Source organism: Chamaea fasciata, unplaced genomic scaffold, assembly GCF_029207755.1.
Source record: "Chamaea fasciata isolate MVZ Bird 193981 ecotype frontalis unplaced genomic scaffold, bChaFas1.0.hap1 SCAF_1, whole genome shotgun sequence".
NCBI lineage: Eukaryota > Metazoa > Chordata > Aves > Passeriformes > Sylviidae > Chamaea > Chamaea fasciata.
The window spans coordinates 222,696-246,263 of NW_027094086.1; the positions used below are offsets into that span (position 1 = coordinate 222,696).

A 23,568-nucleotide genomic window follows, 5' to 3' on the forward strand; every position below is an offset into this window, starting at 1 on the left:
GGGGCTCCAGTCTCACACACGGCTCCAGTCTCACACGCGGCTCCAGTCTCACACGGGGCTCCAGTCTCACACGGGGCTCCAGTCTCACACGGGGCTCCAGTCTCACACACGGCTCCAGTCTCACACACGGCTCCAGTCTCACACACGGCTCCAGTCTCACACTCGGCTCCAGTCTCACACGCGGCTCCAGTCTCACACAGGGCTCCAGTCTCACACACGGCTCCAGTCTCACACTCGGCTCCAGTCTCACACGGGGCTCCAGTCTCACACACGGCTCCAGTCTCACACGCGGCTCCAGTCTCACACTCGGCTCCAGTCTCACACACGGCTCCAGTCTCACACACGGCTCCAGTCTCACACTCAGCTCCAGTCTCACACGGGGCTCCAGTCTCACACACGGCTCCAGTCTCACACTCGGCTCCAGTCTCACACGGGGCTCCAGTCTCACACACGGCTCCAGTCTCACACGCGGCTCCAGTCTCACACTCGGCTCCAGTCTCACACGGGGCTCCAGTCTCACACGGGGCTCCAGTCTCACACGGGGCTCCAGTCTCACACACGGCTCCAGTCTCACACGGGGCTCCAGTCTCACACTCGGCTCCAGTCTCACACAGGGCTCCAGTCTCACACAGGGCTCCAGTCTCACACGGGGCTCCAGTCTCACACTCGGCTCCAGTCTCACACTCGGCTCCAGTCTCACACTCGGCTCCAGTCTCACACGGGGCTCCAGTCTCACACAGGGCTCCAGTCTCACACGGGGCTCCAGTCTCACACGGGGCTCCAGTCTCACACTCGGCTCCAGTCTCACACGGGGCTCCAGTCTCACACGGGGCTCCAGTCTCACACTCGGCTCCAGTCTCACACGGGGCTCCAGTCTCACACTCGGCTCCAGTCTCACACGGGGCTCCAGTCTCACACACGGCTCCAGTCTCACACGGGGCTCCAGTCTCACACACGGCTCCAGTCTCACACGCGGCTCCAGTCTCACACGGGGCTCCAGTCTCACACGGGGCTCCAGTCTCACACACGGCTCCAGTCTCACACACGGCTCCAGTCTCACACACGGCTCCAGTCTCACACACGGCTCCAGTCTCACACACGGCTCCAGTCTCACACACGGCTCCAGTCTCACACACGGCTCCAGTCTCACACGCGGCTCCAGTCTCACACGGGGCTCCAGTCTCACACCGGGCTCCAGTCTCACACGGGGCTCCAGTCTCACACGGGGCTCCAGTCTCACACTCGGCTCCAGTCTCACACGCGGCTCCAGTCTCACACTCGGCTCCAGTCTCACACTCGGCTCCAGTCTCACACACGGCTCCAGTCTCACACACGGCTCCAGTCTCACACGGGGCTCCAGTCTCACACAGGGCTCCAGTCTCACACACGGCTCCAGTCTCACACGGGGCTCCAGTCTCACACTCGGCTCCAGTCTCACACACGGCTCCAGTCTCACACGCGGCTCCAGTCTCACACTCGGCTCCAGTCTCACACACGGCTCCAGTCTCACACACGGCTCCAGTCTCACACAGGGCTCCAGTCTCACACTCGGCTCCAGTCTCACACACGGCTCCAGTCTCACACAGGGCTCCAGTCTCACACTCGGCTCCAGTCTCACACACGGCTCCAGTCTCACACAGGGCTCCAGTCTCACACACGGCTCCAGTCTCACACACGGCTCCAGTCTCACACACGGCTCCAGTCTCACACGGGGCTCCAGTCTCACACAGGGCTCCAGTCTCACACACGGCTCCAGTCTCACACAGGGCTCCAGTCTCACACTCGGCTCCAGTCTCACACACGGCTCCAGTCTCACACAGGGCTCCAGTCTCACACACGGCTCCAGTCTCACACACGGCTCCAGTCTCACACACGGCTCCAGTCTCACACGGGGCTCCAGTCTCACACAGGGCTCCAGTCTCACACACGGCTCCAGTCTCACACAGGGCTCCAGTCTCACACTCGGCTCCAGTCTCACACACGGCTCCAGTCTCACACACGGCTCCAGTCTCACACACGGCTCCAGTCTCACACGGGGCTCCAGTCTCACACACGGCTCCAGTCTCACACGGGGCTCCAGTCTCACACGGGGCTCCAGTCTCACACACGGCTCCAGTCTCACACTCGGCTCCAGTCTCACACACGGCTCCAGTCTCACACACGGCTCCAGTCTCACACTCGGCTCCAGTCTCACACTCGGCTCCAGTCTCACACGGGGCTCCAGTCTCACACGGGGCTCCAGTCTCACACGCGGCTCCAGTCTCACACACGGCTCCAGTCTCACACACGGCTCCAGTCTCACACAGGGCTCCAGTCTCACACACGGCTCCAGTCTCACACTCGGCTCCAGTCTCACACTCGGCTCCAGTCTCACACGGGGCTCCAGTCTCACACACGGCTCCAGTCTCACACACGGCTCCAGTCTCACACTCGGCTCCAGTCTCACACTCGGCTCCAGTCTCACACGGGGCTCCAGTCTCACACACGGCTCCAGTCTCACACACGGCTCCAGTCTCACACTCGGCTCCAGTCTCACACGGGGCTCCAGTCTCACACGGGGCTCCAGTCTCACACACGGCTCCAGTCTCACACAGGGCTCCAGTCTCACACTCGGCTCCAGTCTCACACGGGGCTCCAGTCTCACACAGGGCTCCAGTCTCACACACGGCTCCAGTCTCACACACGGCTCCAGTCTCACACACGGCTCCAGTCTCACACTCGGCTCCAGTCTCACACTCGGCTCCAGTCTCACACACGGCTCCAGTCTCACACGGGGCTCCAGTCTCACACACGGCTCCAGTCTCACACGCGGCTCCAGTCTCACACTCGGCTCCAGTCTCACACACGGCTCCAGTCTCACACGGGGCTCCAGTCTCACACGCGGCTCCAGTCTCACACGCGGCTCCAGTCTCACACTCGGCTCCAGTCTCACACACGGCTCCAGTCTCACACTCGGCTCCAGTCTCACACTCGGCTCCAGTCTCACACACGGCTCCAGTCTCACACACGGCTCCAGTCTCACACGGGGCTCCAGTCTCACACAGGGCTCCAGTCTCACACACGGCTCCAGTCTCACACTCGGCTCCAGTCTCACACTCGGCTCCAGTCTCACACACGGCTCCAGTCTCACACACGGCTCCAGTCTCACACGGGGCTCCAGTCTCACACGGGGCTCCAGTCTCACACAGGGCTCCAGTCTCACACGGGGCTCCAGTCTCACACTCGGCTCCAGTCTCACACTCGGCTCCAGTCTCACACACGGCTCCAGTCTCACACGCGGCTCCAGTCTCACACTCGGCTCCAGTCTCACACACGGCTCCAGTCTCACACACGGCTCCAGTCTCACACACGGCTCCAGTCTCACACGGGGCTCCAGTCTCACACTCGGCTCCAGTCTCACACACGGCTCCAGTCTCACACACGGCTCCAGTCTCACACAGGGCTCCAGTCTCACACACGGCTCCAGTCTCACACACGGCTCCAGTCTCACACACGGCTCCAGTCTCACACGGGGCTCCAGTCTCACACACGGCTCCAGTCTCACACTCGGCTCCAGTCTCACACACGGCTCCAGTCTCACACTCGGCTCCAGTCTCACACACGGCTCCAGTCTCACACTCGGCTCCAGTCTCACACGGGGCTCCAGTCTCACACACGGCTCCAGTCTCACACAGGGCTCCAGTCTCACACGGGGCTCCAGTCTCACACACAGCCCTATCCTCACACACAACCTCCTCTCACACAGCCCCAGCTCAGCCACTGCTGCCTGAGGAACTGGCTCAGCCCTGCCCCACCCGGGCCCTGCTCCCACAGGTGTGTCCAGACCTCTGGGAAGTTTTCCTGCATTCTTACAGCACCTGCTACCTGTCCCAGGCCAGGGAATCCAAGGAAAGGCCCTTTCAGAGGAATGCTTTCCCCACTGGGAGCCCTAAATTCCCTACACCTGTATCATCCCTACAGGCAACATCCCAGACAGATGATCCCCCCCACAGGAGCAGCTCCACCAACAAAATTCAACACAACTCAGGTTGACCCTTGTTCGTCTTCCAGAAGGGCCATCCACCTGCTCACACCCTTGAAACACCTGGAGCTGTGAGTGTGACAGTCCCTCGGTGTGGGGAATGTCACAGAGCAGGTCATCTTGAGTGTGGCACACAAGGGAGAGCCTGGGTCGGATGGGGCTTGGAGCAATCTGGGATAGTGGAAGGTGCCCCTGCCCTTGGGATGAGTTTTAAGGTCCCTTCCCACCCAAACAATTCCCAGGGCTGGCTCCCTGGGTAACAAGTGATTTTACGGGGTTCACTTTTGCCCTGCCCAGGTATGCACAGCCCAGCCTGCTGGGGAAGTTTTTTTTTCCCACCTGGGTCACACAATACTTCAGAGCTGGGCCAGAGTTAAGTGCAGGAGCTTATAAAGCAATAAAAGGCTCACGGAAACATAAATTAAACAACTGTCTCTGAGGATTTTGTTCAGCTCTTACACATCTCCTAACGCTCAGTTTGGTCTAGAACACGTGTGATGCAAGCCCATTCCCAACCATCTCACACCTCCGCTCCACGTTATCAGAAGCATTTGTTTTGTCACGGGAGTCAAGCCCTTACCTCCAGAAGCTTGTCACCAACACGGACCCCTGCACGAGCTGCAGGACCCTCCTCAGACACACGGGAAATGAAGATGCCCTGGAAACAAAACCGTCTGTTACATGGAGAGCCCACTCCTGGCCCCTTTGGAGTGCAGAGAGCCCTCAGCCCCCTCAGCTCCAGGGAGAGGGGTCACTCCCTGGCCAGTCCTGAAATCCCGGAATGAGGGGACATGGCAACCACATCAACCCGCTCAGGAGCTGGGAAAAGGGAGCAGAGACCTCACCGCCCCTTGGCTACCCCAAGGTGACAAGGGGGACAGAAACCCCACGGCAGGGCCGCCCCAGGTCAGACACAGCAGCAGGGAAGGACACTTGAACCCTCTTCCAGCGGAACTGGCACACGGCGCAGCTGACGGCACCGGGCGGGGAACAACCCCACACCCTGTGTCCCAGGACACAGCGGGGAAGGAACCCTCTGCGCCCACGGCTGCTCCAGGTCCCACCATCCTGGCTCAGGGGCGAGCCTGTTCCGCCCCGCCGACCTCCTGCTCTGGGGGCACTCGGGGCTGCTCCCACCCGGCCCCGAAACGCTCCCAGCGCAAGGACACCCAGGCTGTGGAGAAGCAGCCCCCAGAGCAGGCGCCCCAGCAGCGACACGGCCCGGGCCTTACCTCATCGTCCCCCTTATAGGGCGTGGAGCCCTTGCCCCCCGCGATGCTGATGCCCAGCCCCCCCGTCTGCCGCACGATGGTCAGCGTCAGCTGGAAGCAGAAGGGACAGTGGTTATGGGTCAGGGCAACCCGGGACAAGGCTTTTAACAAAGAACAGCAACTCCGAGACACCTGCTGGCACACCGGGGGAGCCGTGGCGCTCACGCCTCGGAGGCAGCACCGCCACAATGCACGGAACGCACAAATCCCTTAAATCCCTTCCCACGGCTGAGCCTCGACCCAACGGTCAGCCCGCTCGTGATGGACACGGCAGAAGGGGGTTCCACCACAAAGCAAACCGGGCAGCCACGGACTGGAGCTGGGTCACAGGACAGGGGCAGCGTTCACACCCCCGCCTGGCCCCTTGGAGGGTAATTCCATCACCCACTGGGGGATTCCAGGTCACCCCAGCGTGGTTTGCAGTGACAAGGATGGCACCTTGTCCGGAATACTCGGGATGGATACTTGGCTTTGTTGTATTGATGGAAATCAACACACAGCTCCAAAAAAACCCCATCTGCGCTGTCCAGATCCTCTGCCTCCCTCTGCCCCAGCTGAGCAATCCACGAGTCTTCTACTTCCTACCTCCCACCTCTACACACCCAGTTATGCCCACTGCCAACAGCTGATCGGACTTGACCTGACGCTGTTTCTTTGGAGGACACCAGCATGAACCATTCACAATGCCACAGTTGCGAGAAGGAAGACAGGGAGCATGTGGTAGGACACAGGGAAAGGAACAGGATAGACAGGACTCTCTCAGGGCCAAGGACCAAGGGGCTGGTGAGGTAAGTGACAGAAATGAGCACAGACTCCTCTAGAGAACCAGATTTGCTGTCCTCCATGTCACCTCTTTGGAAACAAAGCCCGGGACGGAGAGAGGCTGCTGCAGAGACGTCAAGTGTTAGCTCCACATGGCCACAGCACGGGCAGCAAAGGAAGCAGACCACCTTCCTCAACACTTCCCTTCCAACCCTCCTTCACTTCTGCAATGACAGAACCAACACCTTGTGGAGCTTCATACTCTGCTAAGTTTAAAACAAAAAAACCACTGCAGGAAACGAGAAATAAACTGAGGTGCTCTGCCAGGTCCTTTGGCACCCAGTGAACAGCACACCAGAACACTCTGGGATCTTCCCAGGGAAATCCCTGGTTCTACACCTACCATCACTTCACTGTCTCTGGTGCAAGGGCCAGAAACTGAGTAAAATTCCAAGTTTTGGAATACCCAAGTAAGACAGAAATGGGGTACTGCGGAGACAGCACCGCACCTGAGACAGCCCAGCTCAAACCAGCTCCTGACGAGGCAAATGCTTCTTGCACGACCACGTCTGCTGGGAAGTAATTACAAAGCCCATGTCTTCCCACCCAGACTCACCGGACTCTAGAAATGCTCTAAAGGCTCACATCTGTGTTGTTCAAGGAGTGTTAGGACAATGCTCTCAGGCACATGGGAGGATTTTTGGGGTTGTTCTGTGCAGGGCCAGAAGCTGGACTTGATGATCCTGGTGATCAGGAAATTGTGTAATTCTGCTTCAACACAAAAGCTGCTAAGGGGTGATGGAAAACCAGGTCTTCAGGCAAGGATTACAGACTAGTCTAATAGCAGGATCTGGTATTTCCCAGGAAGACAGCTGACGGTTCTGCTCAGTGCCCGAATCCATTGGACAGGATCATGATTTCGGACAATGGCTGAGGGCTGGCTGGTGTCTCTGGTCACAGGAAGTCACTTCCAGCTGCATGGGAAGCTGATGCTGTAAACTAACAGAGAGATACACCACAGACCCCCTGGATTTCACACATTCAGCAAACCAGTCTAAAAATATGGGGAATCTTGCCAGAAAAGCCAACTGGCCCGAGGGGGAAGAACCTTCTCTCAATCAACGTACACTGAAAACCAGAACACCAAGAAGAAAACAGGACATCAAAAATACTGAGACGACTGTAGCAAAGGGGCTTGAACTAGATATAATCACATACAGGCTGAAAAGAAGATTTCAAATTCCAAAGCAAATCAGCTCTCCTACAAAAAACACTGTGGTGAGAAACTGAATTGGGGGATGTTTGTTTGAGGTCTGTGCAAAGAGCAACTGATGTGAATATGAGCCTCAAGAGGAAGGACGTGGACCCAGCAGCCTGTAAGGGCCCTTCACATTGCAGCTCAGGCTGCTTCCTGCACTTCAGCTGTTTGTTCCCCAAAGCTCCTCCTTCCTAAGGCTGCTCCTGGGCCGCCTGGACTGCCACGATGTTGGAGTGGCACTGAAACCACGGCACAGAGCAGCCCCAGCAGGGACAGCTCAGCTCCCTCCTTGCCATTGCTCCTGCCAGGGACTTTACTGCGTATTTTACTCCGTGTTTTTCCCCCCAAAGGCAGGGATCCACCCACAGCCCATCTCAGATGATCTGATCTGCGCTGCTTCCCATCCAAACTCCCTGCAGAGAGGACAAACCTTCACGGAGAGCACGCCGCACTCCCAGCTCCTCCACAGGGCTCCAGCCCTGCCAGGAACGTGCTGCAGGGCCAGGGGGAAAGGGGGCACATTGGAAAAGCTGCCACATCCGCTCGGAGCTGCCACCCTTCCCCCGGGGCTCCCACCGGGAACCCACCCACCACCAGTGGGACTGAACACCACTCAGGGAAGCAGCTTTACCTCCTCCCCTCAGTCCTGCCCGTGGCTCTGCCCGTGCCCCTTTGGGCACATGCCAAACGTGAACCGGGGCCGCCTCAACCCAGTTTTCACATGGTTTTTTGGTGTAATTGGTTTTTTTTGACGTGGAATCCTGGAACAGTTTGGGTGGGAAGGGACCCAAAGGACAAAGCCCAGAGCTGCTGTACTTGAGAGCAGCTGAAAGACCAAGTTCTTCCTCCAAACACAGCCACGGGAGTGGGGCTCAGGGGCTGCACACCCAGGAGACAGAAGGTTTCTGCCAGCACAGGCACCAGTTTAGGAAGGGTTGTGCATGTGCATGCACACAGCTGGGGTCACTCTGGGGCCTCATTACAGGAAAGACATTGAGGGGCATCAGCAAGTCCAGATACAGGAGCAGAGCTGGGGAAAGGTCTGGGGCACGAGGAGCAGCTGAGGCAGCCGGGGGGCTCAGCCTGGAGAAAATGAGGCTCCGGAGGGACCACCTCAGTCTCTACAACTCCCTGACAGGAAGGTGGAACGAGATGGGGGACAGGAACAAGGGACAGGACAAGGGGAAACAGTCTCAAGTTGTACCAGGAGCGGTTTAGGTGGGATACTGGGAAAATTCCTTCCTGTAAACGGCTGTCCAGCCCTGGCATGGACTGCTCAGGACAGGGGTGGAGCCCTCATATCTGGAAGTGCTCAAAAAACACGTGGATGTGGCCCCTGAGGACATGGTTTAGTGATGAACATGGTGGTGGTGCTGGGTTGATGGCTGGACTTGCTGATCTTCAGGGTCTTTTCAAACCCTACTGATTCCCTGAGTCTCGGTGTCCAATCCTCACATTTACACTTTCCAAAAGATTTATTTGAGACTATCACGCTGACACAGGAAATGCACACTGCAGTAAATAATCTGGATTCATGCTGGGACAGACGTGTGACGAGGGACAGGTGCCACGTGCAGGTGAGGGATCCCACTACAACAGCAGCCAAAGAATCCTTTAAATACCATCAATAATCTCTTCAAAAATCAAAAGGACTGGACAAAGACCTGTGTTCAAGAGTCCCAACGTTTGCCTGAGATCTCTGGGATGTTTATAGAGCATTTCCAAAAGTCTGGGCTTTTCTTACTCTGAGACCCCTTATGCTGTGCTGATGGAGTGAGGGACTACACAGAATGATGCCTGTGACCACCAGCTCCTCATCCAGGCACCATTCCAGACGAGCAGCCGAGGAACACACATGGCTCTGAGCAGGCACACAAATGGCTCTCCTGAGAAACAGCTGCATTTTACGAAAACGAGGTATCTCAAACCCCAAACTCTTCCATTCTGAGCAGACTCCAGAGCTGGCTGATGAAGTGAAGATTCACCAGGCAGCCTTGTGCAAAGCTGTGCTCCAAGACCTGGCACTGACGTCCCCCAGTGCTGGTACGGGTGTGTGCTGTACAAGCCAAGAACCAGGTAAGAGTCACGGGGAGAGAAACAAGAATTTGGGTTCTGTCAAGATGTACCAGGCGTGGCTTTACTCTAAAGCAGACAGAACTGAAATAATTCCGTATGAGGGGAGGCTGGGAGCCTTCCAATTCAGGAGGGGAAGACAGACCCTTTCCATCTTTTCATGCCATTAGCAACTTCATAGGAGATGATTATTCCATGTCTGTAACCACAGAAGAATTAGGGATATCCAGTGGAACTCAATAAGATACCAAGTGACATATCAGTGGCAGGCTAAAATACTTTTTGATACAAAGCTCAAGTAAATGACATCATTTATTGCCACTAGATTCTGTGGGACTGAAACGTTTAAAAGGAATGGGAGAGGATCAGACAAAATCATGGATGGCAGCTCCACGGGGCCTCCTACAAGGGCATGAACAGCCCAGAAATCTTGATCCACAGTGGCGGGAGCTGAGCACCCACCAGTGAAAGGATCCCTCTGTCCTGCTGAGGTCCCTGTCCCCTCAGCTCCTGTCACTCCACTCTGACACACATTCACCCAGCGCAACATAACATAACATAACACGTCAGTTTGCAACGGCCATAGAGCCTCGAGGTTTAGGCTGGACATCAGGAAGAATTTCTTCCCAGAAAGGGTCACCTGGCATTGGCAGGGGCTGCTCAGGGAGGTGGCAGAGTCGCCGTCCCTGGAGGTGCTCAAGGAACGAGTGGATGTGGCACTCAGTGCTCTGGTCTGGTGACAAGGTGTGGGTCAGCCAGGGGTTGGACTTGATGGTCTTGGAGGTCCTTTCTAACCTAAATAATTCTGGGATCCTGTTCCCTTTGGGTGCATACAGCTGGGACAGGGAAGAGCAGGAGCTGGAGGCACTGATTCACCAGGAAAGATGAGAAGAGCTAAATCTGTCTGGCTTTGGTCAGCGACAACTCATGGGGACAAGGAGACAGGCTGAAAATAACGGTGAGCAAAAGGGAGGTGGGAGATTGCTGTGTGACTGCTGAGAGCTAAATTAACCCCAGACAGTGGAAAAGGAACGTTGAGGAAAAGCAGCCCTGGCAGGAGAGCAGCCCCTGGACATGGGCTGGAGGTTTCCTGGCTCTGATGTTATTCCTTCCTCTGTTTCAGCAGGGTCAGTTCCCAAAGGAAAGGGTGTCTGAAGGGCAGAGATGGTGGGCACAGCGCAGAGGAGCTTGAGCACCTCACTGACCTCTCACTGGACACCTCCACAAAACCAGTGCAAAGCAGAGAACCCCAAACGAGACCTTTGGGGACAGCAGCACTGGGAGCAGAGGGGACAGGGACCTGCCACAGCCCCACTGGGGACAGCAGCACTGGGGACAGATGGGACAGGGACCTGCCACAGCCCCACTGGGGACAGCAGCACTGGGGACAGATGGGACAGGGACCTGCCACAGCCCCACTGGGGACAGCAGCACTGGGGACAGACAGGACAGGGACCTGCCACAGCCCCACTGGGGACAGCAGCCCTGGGAACAGAGGGGACAGGGACCTGCCACAGCCCCACTGGGGACAGCAGCACTGGGGACAGATGGGACAGGGACCTGCCACAGCCCCACTGGGGACAGCAGCATAGGGAGCAGAGGGGACAGGGACCTGCCACAGCCCCACTGGGGACAGCAGCACTGGGGACAGAGGGGACAGGGACCTGCCACAGCCCCACTGGGGACAGACGGGACAGGGACCTGCCACAGCCCCACTGGGGACAGCAGCACTGGGGACAGAGGGGACAGGGATCTGCCACAGCCCCACTGGGGACAGCAGCACTGGGAGCAGAGGGGACAGGGACCTGCCACAGCCCCACTGGGGACAGCAGCACTGGGGACAGAGGGGACAGGGACCTGCCACAGCCCCACTGGGGACAGCAGCACTGGGAGCAGAGGGGACAGGGACCTGCCACAGCCCCACTGGGGACAGCAGCACTGGGGACAGACGGGACAGGGACCTGCCACAGCCCCACTGGGGACAGCAGCACTGGGAGCAGAGGGGACAGGGACCTGCCACAGCCCCACTGGGGACAGCAGCACTGGGGACAGAGGGGACAGGGACCTGCCACAGCCCCACTGGGGACAGCAGCACTGGGGACAGAGGGGACAGGGACCTGCCACAGCCCCACTGGGGACAGCAGCACTGGGGACAGAGGGGACAGGGACCTGCCACAGCCCCACTGGGGACAGCAGCACTGGGAGCAGAGGGGACAGGGACCTGCCACAGCCCCACTGGGGACAGCAGCACTGGGGACAGATGGGACAGGGACCTGCCACAGCCCCACTGGGGACAGCAGCACTGGGAGCAGAGGGGACAGGGACCTGCCACAGCCCCACTGGGGACAGCAGCACTGGGAGCAGAGGGGACAGGGACCTGCCACAGCCCCACTGGGGACAGCAGCACTGGGAGCAGAGGGGACAGGGACCTGCCACAGCCCCACTGGGGACAGCAGCACTGGGGACAGAGGGGACAGGGACCTGCCACAGCCCCACTGGGGACAGCAGCACTGGGAGCAGAGGGGACAGGGACCTGCCACAGCCCCACTGGGGACAGCAGCACTGGGGACAGAGGGGACAGGGACCTGCCACAGCCCCACTGGGGACAGACGGGACAGGGACCTGCCACAGCCCCACTGGGGACAGCAGCACTGGGGACAGACGGGACAGGGACCTGCCACAGCCCCACTGGGGACAGCAGCACTGGGGACAGAGGGGACAGGGACCTGCCACAGCCCCACTGGGGACAGCAGCACTGGGGACAGACGGGACAGGGACCTGCCACAGCCCCACTGGGGACAGCAGCACTGGGGACAGAGGGGACAGGGACCTGCCACAGCCCCACTGGGGACAGCAGCACTGGGGACAGAGGGGACAGGGACCTGCCACAGCCCCACTGGGGACAGCAGCACTGGGAGCAGAGGGGACAGGGACCTGCCACAGCCCCACTGGGGACAGCAGCACTGGGGACAGAGGGGACAGGGACCTGCCACAGCCCCACTGGGGACAGCAGCACTGGGGACAGAGGGGACAGGGACCTGCCACAGCCCCACTGGGGACAGAGGGGACAGGGGCCTGCCACAGCCCCACTGGGGACAGCAGCACTGGGGACAGACAGGACAGGGGCCTGCCATGCTCTGGGTGCTGCTCTGCTCCTGCACATCCCCTCACCAGGCGGCTCAAGGACAGTGACCTCGTTTCCCAGAGGGAGAAGGAAGCAAGGACGCCTTTTCGAAACATGAAATACGGTCCCATTTGAGGCATAAATAAACCCCAAGGTTCCCACAGACACATGAACGTTCACATATCACACGAGACTGACGGCTGTGTGCCATGGCTACAGAGCCACGTCGAGATTAGGAGTATTGCTGTGTGCCTATATAAAGGAATGATTTCATCGTGGTGCACGAAGGAAATGTTTGCAGTGAAAACAATCCTTCACTGGGACAAACTCCACTGGGAGGTGCTGAGCCGCATCCCTGGATGCAACGGCCAGAGTGCTGATAACCTCACCAAGGCTCCTTCCCCACAAAACCCGGAGCCTTCTGAGGCCCCTCCAGCCTGGGCTGCCTCATGATTCAAGGCTTAGTTATTTAATCCATGAACGACAGAAACTGGGACTTGGGAAGCTGGCACTTCCTTCTTCTCACCTTTGGGAGCCAGCTCTATCACGGGCACAGAAACAGAAGAAGAAGGGAATCCTGCAAGGATCCGGGCTGGCCAAACTATGGAATGCTGGAGGACAGGGTCCCTCAGGAAATGAGAACACTCAAATGCTTAAAGAGAAGCAAAAAGCACTGTCCAAAGCCACCGATCCTCAAACCATTTCAGAACCAGGATCAGGACAGAAACTTACACCCTGACTCAGCTGGAACGGGTAACGCTAGAACACATTCTATTCCATCCCTTCAGCAGCATGGAATTTTTATTCCTATTCTTACTGACCCCTCTTGTGTGCTGAAATCCTTGGAGCGGTCGGTTTTTTGCACTGTAATTTCCACTATGAAATTCCACCGGAGACTCTCCTCAGCCCTGCAATTTCAGACTCTTCTAAAGGCCTGTTTTGCCCATCATTTAACATACAATGACAAGACTAGAAAGACTGGGGGAAAATCTACCTCAGCACCGTGCTGCTAAGGGCAGGCCCTGCAGGAGGGAAGGATTTATCCAAGGAACAGTGGAAAATATGGAGAACTTTCACTGAACCTGGCATCACCTGCTCCACAACACACAGGCAGAGACATCCCTAAGTGCCCCTCGTTTGGAGGCCAAACCTCCCCAAGTCCTGAAGGACGCAGGAAGAAAAGCTAAAGGTACAAAAAAGATTTGAACAAAGGTGGCTAAACAGAATTCCCATCCAGGAACAGGAACTGCCACATTTGAAATGGAAAAACAAGTATGGAATTTAGTGAACTGAGGTCTGGATAAACTCTCTCATGTTGTCTGTAGCCACTAAAGCCGAGCTCAGGTGGACCAGGTGCAAGAAAAGGCAGCAAGAAAGGCAGGGAATAAATGAAAACTCCTCTTACCAGAGAACACCAGAGGAACTGGGTGTCTCTAATCCAGCAAAAGGAAAGCTGGAAAAAGTCAGGACTGGCCTCCACAGAATTAAATCCAAGACAAGCAGGGAAGAGACCGGACAAGATAAAATACAATGAGAACAACGAACTAACAGATGACAGATTAAATAAGTTTTCTAATCAGTCCAGAAGCAGAACCATGGAGAAGTTTGGGGGCTCTCCCTGGAGGAGGAACCTCTGTGTGTGCACACACTGTGAGACAGGATGAAACGATCTGTATTTAATAAAAAGTGACTGACTTACTAACGAGAGCACAGTGCTGGGTTGCCGGTACTGGCAGGAGACTTGACTTCAGCACTTCTCCCAAATCATCTGTTACCTTCCTGCAGACTCGGCCTTGCTGTTCCTGAGCACAGCCCTTTTTCAGCTCAACCGTATCTTCCAGAAGTGCCAACCTATCCCAGTCTGGCCTCATTCCGGCGCCCGCATCCACGCTGGGGATTGTTTCCCACCGCGGTCTCTTGGAACTTTCCGGGAGTTCCTGCTCTCCTGCGCTGACGGGCACAGTCAGAACACGCTGCAGCAAACAGGGGCCAGTTTGAAGGCAGGCAAATGCTACAGCCCCTGTAATTTCTACGGGGGGTCCTGCGATGCCTGACTTTTGTACAAAACCCTGGTTGCGAGCAGCAAAGCCTGTTACACACGGGGAATCTGCCTGGTGCAGAAGGGAGAGCTGGATTTGCTGCAGCACTGTGTTTAAACGTGTAATTTTCTCTCCATCAGTCGCTTTTCTGCTGCTTGCTGCTCCGTCTCTTCGTGAAGGCCCATGAGATGATGGCGGGACAGAGCAGAACTAAACTGATCCTGCCCCACTCCTGGGGCAGGGAAAGGAAACTGCAGGTGGGAGTGCATTTGTGTGAGAAACCATTTCACGCTCTGCTCCTTGGTGCTCAGAGAGCTCCAGACCAGACAAAACTCGGGGTCGAGACAGGGATCAGTGATGACGAACAAGCAGCAACCACAAAAATCAGCCTGCAGTCTCTGACACTTTGTGGGTGACTCGTGTCCAAATCGTGCTTTAACACAGGCCCAGAGGTGAAGCTGTACATCTACAGGAAGAGATCACAAACCCACCTCGAGACCACAAACTCACCTCCAAACTAGAGGGTCGTGGCCTGGGAAAGGTGGCAGAACACTGCTCCAGCTGCCCCACCCCTGGAAGTGTTCAAGGCCAGGGTGGACAGGGCAGGGAGCAGCCTGGGACAGTGGAAGGTGCCTCTGCCAGTGTTAGGGGGGTGGCACTTGGTGACATTTCAAAGGTCCCTTCTAACCGAAGCCATTCTGTGACTCCATAAAAAACACTGAGGGCCCTTCAACCCAGTAGGAAAAGGTAATGAAAACATCTTGATGGCAGTGAGTGAAAAGCCAGACGAAATAAAACAGAAGATATGGCACATTTTCCTTTGCTCAGTAGGAACTTCGATCATTTCAAAAATTAAACCAGACAAATGGGAATATTGTATTTCTTTCTGACATCAAAAAACTCCACTCTGTCACATTCCAGTCAAGCCAGGTGAGCAAACAGGTGGCACGACCTCTCCTGCACTACACAAGAGGTTTGTTAAACTTTTCTGGGTTTAAAATTTACGGGGCACATTGTGGGAAAATCAAACCTGCCACGTAAGAATTCCAAGCCTGGAGGTGCCTTGAGGAGGCACACACTCACCCCGTGAGGGCAAAACCAGAGCGAGGGGAAGAGCTCCATGTGTGCAGCAGCCAAGAACAGCCCCATGCAGAGGCCAGGATGGCTCCCAGCACATCCCAGCGCTCCCCACTGCCTGTGCTGGCCTTTCCACAGCTGAGGCCCTGAGCTTGGGATGCTCCAGGAGGCACGGGATGGCTTCCAGCACATCCTGATGCTCCACACGACACAGGGAGCCTTCCCAAAACTGAACCCTCTGAGCTTGGGATGCTCCAGGAGGCACGGGATGGCTCCCAGCACATCCTGATGCTCCACACGACACGTGGAGCCTTTCCCAAACCAAACCCTCTGAGCTTGGGATGCTCCAGGAGGCATGGGATGGCTCCCAGCACATCCTGATGCTCCACACGACACGTGGAGCCTTTCCCAAACCAAACCCTCTGAGCAGGGGATGCTCCAGGACCAGGCTGTGCTGTCACATCTGCCACTGGCAAACCCAAACTGGCACTAGACTTGAGGCTGCCATTCCAATGCAAACTCGTTCCCGAGCAGCTCCCATAGGATGAGGTTCCTTCAAGGAGAAGACCTGACTCACTCCTGACTGCAGAGCAACAGGATGTGACACCTGAGCAGCAGCAGCAGCAAAGAAGACACCCAGCACCTTTGGGAACCTTCCCTCCTTCCCAGGGAGTGGAATGGCAGCTCCCTCTGTCCCTGGGCAGAGCCAGAGACAAAATCCTGCCCGTGTCCCCCCTGCAGCACCAGCTCTGGCAGCACAGAAGCTTTTTGCAGCTCCTGGAGCTGCAGGGGCTCTGCAGGACATGGGTTAAGGCTGGGCACACCCAGGGATGTGGCTGGCACCAGCTTTTGCTACAGCAAAGCATCATCAGGCACTGAAACACCAATTGGGACCCTCCTTCCACTGTCCATGTAACCTGCCCAGCAGCTTTCCAGGCTATTCCATCAGAACTACCTGAAAACAGAGCTCAGGTCTAACCCTGTGCCATCAAGCAGGTGCTCAGTGTGCTGCTTTTCTCCTCTCAAAGCCTCTCGACATCCCAGTGCAGCCACCCTGCAAGGCAGACGGGGATGGAGACAAAATGCCGGGAACAGAGCCGGCCCTGGAATCCAGGCACCCACCAGCAGGTATCACACACTTCAACACAGCGACTCTTCCCCCGCGGCAGAGCCCCCCGGGCACCAACAGCCACAGGAGCTCCGGCGGCACCCGACCTGGGCCGTGTCCCTCCAGTTCTGCTCCAACACCTTCAGCCTCCAGCTCATGATTCTGGTTTAGCATTAGGGAACACACACTCAGCAATCAGCAGCCCCTTTTCTCTTGGGGCTGCGTTAAATTCTGTAAGGAATGTGACGGCAGTATGACAAACTGTGCTGCTCAGGGGCACCAGGCTCTCTGCTCTGCTCCCTTCCATCAGCCCGCTGATCCTGAAGGAATCATCCCGGGAAACAGCAGGCAGATGCTGCTTGGAAGCGTCCAAGGACAGGCTGGTCAGGGCTTGCAGCAACTTGGTCTCGTGGAAGGTTCCTTGCTGAGCACTCCCCAGAGCTGCAGGACAATCAAATATTCCAAATCAGCTTCCCAAAGCTGGTCTGCTCCTGCGTGACTTCAGATGCCACCAGCAACCTGGGGGACCTCCAGCACGCTGATCCTTGGGAGCTGCACAACCACATTCTTCCCCACAGTACGGGAACAGATCAGTGCTGAGGGGACACCAGAGCCAACCTGGGGCCTCACCCAGGAATCACAGAATCACTGAGGTTGGGAAAGACCTCCAGGATCAGAAGATTTTTACAAAAGAGAAATGCGAGAAATACTAACGCGGTTTTCAGGGACCTAGAGATGGAGAAAGACGGAGAAATCTTCAGGATCCACTAAGAAGGGACCACACCTGACCAGCCAGCTCCTGTTCTGCCTGGGTGGAAAGGATTCGTCTCCTCCCTCCTGGAAAGCCTCACTCCAGAACCAAGGAAAATCTGTTTTACACCTGAGGGGACAGCAGAGCCAAGTTCTCAGAGACCCCCAGGCCAACACTCCCAGGCAGCACACGGGTCTGGGGGCCCTGCACCAGCTGTCCTAGGGGAGGAATGTCTGTGCAAGCTGCCAGCATGGCTGCTGCTCCTGGGAAACCTGCCTGCAGGGAGGGGCCGACCCCACGGGTCAGGCACTGAACACCTGGAGACAAACGCAGGAAGCCGGTCACAGCCAGAGCATGAGCCAGGCACTCAGCCACAGGATCTGAACCCTCAGCACACTCGGCATCCCCGCGCCAAGGGCGGTGCGGTCCCTTGGACACCACCTGCCCCTTCCTGACGCCTCCGGGTGCTGCATGATAAACCTTGACGGGATTCGGGGGAGGCTTCAGGAGATGCACAAATCCCTGGCCCCAGTCCCCCTTCCCCAGTGCCCTGAGCGAGATCCTCCTCCTCCTGTCATCAAAGGGTCAGCGCACAGCACCCAGCTGATTCCTGAGGCCTCTGCTCCTCCAGGGGAACCCACGTGTCCAGAAATATCCACTTGTTTACCTCCACTTCTCCATCAGCACACAGCAAACAGGAACTGAACTTCCCACCTCATTTCCATCTCACTCCTGCTCTGCAGCAGCCACTCTCACCTCGGGGACGGGAAAGGAGGAAAAGGGGAAAGCAAGGAGGAAACAATCATCGTGTTTGTATCAGCCAGGTCCAGAAGCCACTTGACCCCGAGAGATCAGAGTTCCCCCTACGACAACGGGTGAGGCTGGGAAGCAAATCAAGCAGGCTGGATGATTTTGGGCAGAGAGAGAACAGTAGGAGTGGTACAGACCTCTTCCTCCTCAATGCGAGCAGGTTCAATCAGCAGATTATTGGCTTGATCAAACGACACCCCCTGTTAGGACAGGAACCAGCAAAGAGGCATGCGGATTAGTGGAGCATCGACCAAACCCGCCACCACGACCACCACGACCACCACCACCACCCAACACAGGCACGCCACGCCGGAGCTGGTCAGCTCCTGGGGTCACTGGTGACCTCCAGAGCTCCTGGGGTCACTGCTGACCTCCACAGCTCCTGGGTCACTGCTGACCTCCACAGCTCTTGGGGCCACTGGTGACTTCCAGAGCTCCAGAGACAATCCAGAGCCCAGAGTCACTGCCGACCTCCAGAGCTCCTGGGGTCACTGCTGACCACCACAGCTCCCGGGGTCACTGCTGACCTCCACAGCTCCTGGGACACTGCTGACCTCCACAGCTCCTGGGTCACTGCTGACCTCCAGAGCTCCTGGGTCACTGCTGACCTCCAGAGCTCCTGGGTCACTGCTGACCACCACAGCTCCTGGGTCACTGCTGACCTCCACAGCTCCTGGGACACTGCTGACCTCCACAGCTCCTGGGTCACTGCTGACCTCCACAGCTCCTGGGTCACTGCTGACCACCACAGCTCCTGGGTCACTGCTGACCACCAGAGCTCCTGGGTCACTGCTGACCACCAGAGCTCCTGGGTCACTGCTGACCTCCAGAGCTCCTGGGGTCACTGCTGACCACCACAGCTCCTGGGTCACTGCTGACCTCCACAGCTCCTGGGTCACTGCTGACCTCCACAGCTCCTGGGGTCACTGCTGACCTCCACAGCTCCTGGGTCACTGCTGACCTCCACAGCTCCTGGGTCACTGCTGACCTCCAGAGCCGAGCCCACTCACAGCACAGCTCCAGAACAGACCCCTCAGCAGCAGAGCAGCCCCCACTCCTGCTTGGCACCTCAGCAGTGCCAGGGCTGCCCATGGGTTCCCAGTGCCAAGTCTGGCACCCCTTAGGCCAGGTTTTGGTCGTGCTGGCACCCTGAGGCCCTGAGCTGAGCAGCACCAGCTGACCCCATCCCCTCCACAGCAGGTCACTCCGGGAAGGAGGAAGGATTACACACAGGAGAAAGAACCAAGGGGCCCGTGATGCCACAAGCTGCTGCACAGGAATAACAGTCCCAGACACAACTGCCCCAACCCCTTTCCCTGGTGAAAAAGTACGTCCTGACAGACACCTGGGATCTTGCTCTCAAGCACAGGAAATTTCTTCTGAAAACCAACCGGCCTTGCAACAAAACCGTCTGGTTTTAGGATTCAGCCTCCTGCACAGCCTGTCCTGGTTCCTCCTTCAGTGCACCTCTTGCACAAACCTCCCTGCACAGGGACACTGCTCCCGACCTCCCCTCTCCTGGAATGCAACAGCAGGCAGATAATAAATGTCCTCACGGAGCAGGCGTCCAACGCAGCCCCACAGGAAGGAGAACTGATCCCAGCAGAAGGCTTAGCTGACAGCCAGGGAAATCTCTGGCAAGTGCCCCACCCCTGACAGGCATCACGGGCTCTGCCAGCGGGTCACTGTCTCCTCAGCCAAAATAACCTTTGGGGGTGAGGGCATTCCCAGGTGTGGCAGGTCTGGGATCAAGGGGACTTGGGACAGCTTCAAACCGTCATTTGAACAGCTCAAACTCAAACCTTCACTCCTCCCGAGGAACTTCTCCAGCAGGGGGAAAACTGGCCTCAGCCCCAGGGAGCACGGGATGAGCTGCACTGGCTCAAAGAGAGCAAGGTGAGCACCCCCCGAGGGAAAGGACCTTTCCCTGGACAACCCGAGCCCCAGCAGGGATGGGAATGATCCCGGCACCCTACAGTGTGTGCAGCTACAGCTGAAGGTTTTACCCCAGCACCTTCCACGTCCAGAACCCCCCAAGTCACCCACGAGATTTGCTGAGGTCAGACTGCGACGGAGACTCGGCCACATCCTGACCTCTGCCCACCAAACACAACTCAAACGCCTCAAACCAGCCTGGGTGAGAACTGGGCTGACCTCATGAAGTGTCCCTCACCCTTGTGTTTCCACTCCCTTGTGAGGAACTTCCTCCAGCAGGAACCTCTGCGTGTCCCTCACCAAACGCAGTGGTTGAGCTGAGGAGAGCCAAGGACGCCCCATCTCTCGGGCCCCAGTATAACCAGTAAGGTCAAAACTTCACTGCACAAGCTCCGCTCAATCCCCGTGCACCCTCCATCAGGCTGTGCCTGGGTGGAAGCCCAGGCCAAGGGCACACTCCTGGCTGCACTTACATGCCCCAGGAAACACGGTGCCAACAAGTGCCAGTGCCCCAAACATCAAAGATTGAACCCGCACAGGGATAAAGCTCATCCTCCCACGAACCAGCAGCAACAACCAGCAAGTGAGGAGGAGGCTGGAAGGAACAGCAGAACCCACCGGTGATGAGACAGAGAGCTGTCCCTGCAGCACAGGGAACAGCGCGCGGAACGGGGACAGTGTGAGGACCTGGATACAGCGAAGGTGTCGGGCACAGCAGCTCAGCCCTTTGGCAGCCCCCCCGTGACCTTCGGCTCTCCCACCCTCAGCACATCCCCAGGTGCTGGAGCCTCGTGCCAGTGGTTTCATCAGCACCGCACCGAGCTCAGCCACGGGAGCAGAGGGCAGGTCTGCGTCCCCCGACCTCCCCTCCCCACAAGACCTTACCTTGACGGAGGGCTGAGCAGACAAAGCTCCGTTCTTTCTGTCATCCTCATCCCACGCCTCCTCCTGATCCCTGGGCTCTGCGTTATTATTGCAGCCTCCCAGCTCCTCATCCTCCTTGGGAACCCCATCACTGCTCAGCCCCTGCAGAAGTGCCACCACTGCCTCCGGCTTGGGCAGTTTAGTGATCTTGAAGTGTTTCTTATAATGGGGCGTGTCCTTGCGGATGAGCCTCTGCTTCTCCACCGGGAATGGTCGCTCCTCATCCTCATCCTCATCCTCGCTCCGTATCAGCGTGTCCTCAGCGAAGTGCACGGTGGGCTGCGACAGCAGAGCCCCAGACACGCCGTGAGCCCCAGGGGACAGAGGGGTGGCAGCACAGAACCTGCTGTCCCCGTGGCCCCTCTCCCGGCACAGGCAGAGCCGGTGTCACTGCCTGTGCTCTCAGGAAAACGCAGGAATGTATCACCATGTCCCCAGCCTTGCCTTCTCCCACAGCCACGCCTTCCCCAGACACGCCTGTCAGCTCCAGGGATGGATGGAGGGCATTCAAACCTCTCACGGTCACCCGTTTTCCCACAGCCTGCCTGGCTCCCACACTGTCCAGCCCAGCCTCCCACGTGTGCAGCTCCCACGTGCTGCCCCAGCCTCCGCTTGCCCTGCCCCCAGCGATGCCCAAACCCCACATCCATTCACCTGCGTGCCTATTTCCCACTTCCTCTGAAAACTTCCAGGTCCTTTCACCTTTTCTCAGGACCCTGCTGCAGCTCCCAGGCTCCTACCTCATTGTACTCCACCTCCACATCTTCCTCCTCCTGGTCGGCAGCTTCCCTGCGCTCCTCCTCCGCTCTGGGCCTCCCGTCGCTGTCCGGCTCCCGCAGGTCGGGCACGGCGCCGTTGGGCCAGCCCCGATCCCTCTCCTCGGCCCGGCAGTCCACAGAGGCAGTGCTGGCGGACAGGTGCGAGTCCTCGCTGCGATTCGACGTGGAGCTCAGCCTCTTCTCCTGAGAAAAGGGTTGTGATGGTCGGGGTGGAGCCCAGAGCAGCAGACGGAGCCACGCAGGCTGGCCGGAGTGAAGGGCCCAGCACCAACAGAACCAGCTTTTCCTCAGGCTGCCCGCAGCTTCCCCTCCTGAGCTCCCTCCACGTGACCTGGGTCCATCCTGCTCCACCTCCTGGGTGGGCATTTATTCTCAGCTCCCACCCGGGCAGCAAGGTGCCTCCTCCAGGTGCTCTATTCCCGTCATTCTTTACTGGGAATGTCAGAGCCTCCTCTTCCTCTCCCTCTGGCCTGCGCTGTGACAAGACTGGTACGGACACCCACAACTCCCCTTACACTGCTCTCTGTCTCCTGGTTCTACCTCCTGCTCTGTTTCACATGACATCTCGAGGCAGATTCCCAACCTCCCCAGGCAATCCATTCTCAGCCCCTCCCAATCCTTCCCAAAGCCAGCCCTTTCCACCTCCCCATCTCCCACACATGCCGCACGCTCCTGGCGGAAGACGTCTCCGCCCACGGCACGGAGGTGGAACTCGGCGGCGTGGGAGATTCCCTCCAACCCAAACCATTTCACGACTCCCTGTGGCAATCCGCTCCCCAGCGACCAGCCCTCACCTCGGAGTTGGGAGAGCTGGGGTTGGCGTCGGCCTTTGCCGCGTTCACCTCGCTGCGCCGCACCTCGATCACCTTCTTCATCACCTTCAGCTCGCTGGGGTGAGGCGTGGCTCGGCGCTGCAGCCCCTGCCAGAGTGACACCCTCAGCACGGGGATCCCAGCCCTGGCAGACCGTGCCAGGCCTCGGGAACGAGCCCCTGCAGGTAACTAACACCTTCCGCAGACAGCCAGAGCCCCAACACACCCTGCAGCCGGATCTGCTCCACGCAGCTGGCAAGGGCAAAGAACAGAGGCAGGGAACCCTGGCAGCTCTCTCAGCGTGGGCCTGATATTTCTGGGTCGGAGAGATTTCAGCCTGCTGGCAGCTGCTGACTTTTTCCCCCAAAGAAAAATTTCTCAAGGAAGTTTCTTCTCAGAACAATCCTGGCAAACAACTCTCCTTCCTCAAACCAATCTTTCTCGGGGTGGTGTTTCGCTGTTTCTCTGGTTTAACCGAGGGGATCAGAGAGGTGTTGCTTCTATTCCCCAATCATGGTAAGTCTGTATTGGAACACCTTATAAAAGGTGGTAAGAATTAGACAATAAAAGCCTTTTTTCTATGCTCTTTGCCTTCTGAAATATTTAGAGTCTTTCATCTTTCTTTCATGTCCAACAGTGACATCTCAGGACATCATCCCGCTCTCCAGCCGATAATGGGTTTGGAAGAATGATAAGAGTTGGGAAGTTTAAAGTGCTGCTTCAGGCTTAGTAAATGAAAAACTATCGACACAGAAACTCCTCCAGAACGCAGGTGAGAAATCCTGGGATACCCTCCTAATCCCTCCGGATTTAACAGGTCTGCC

At 57.6% G+C, this 23,568-nt stretch overlaps 1 protein-coding gene across 11 annotated transcripts in view; it reads right to left on the bottom strand.

Moving 5' to 3' along the window:
• Positions 1–23,568, bottom strand: part of SCRIB (scribble planar cell polarity protein) — a 106,233-nt gene that overhangs the window by 52,924 nt on the left and 29,741 nt on the right. For all 11 annotated transcript variants that reach the window (XM_066200984.1, XM_066200906.1, XM_066200735.1 and 8 more), the window contains exons 13-18: positions 22,727–22,852; positions 21,894–22,115; positions 21,115–21,432; positions 18,432–18,494; positions 5,254–5,343; positions 4,602–4,679 (exon numbers count right to left, since the gene is read on the bottom strand). In XM_066200984.1, the coding sequence (XP_066057081.1) occupies positions 4,602–4,679; positions 5,254–5,343; positions 18,432–18,494; positions 21,115–21,432; positions 21,894–22,115; positions 22,727–22,852 (897 nt within the window). The remainder of the gene's footprint in view (positions 1–4,601; positions 4,680–5,253; positions 5,344–18,431; positions 18,495–21,114; positions 21,433–21,893; positions 22,116–22,726; positions 22,853–23,568) is intronic.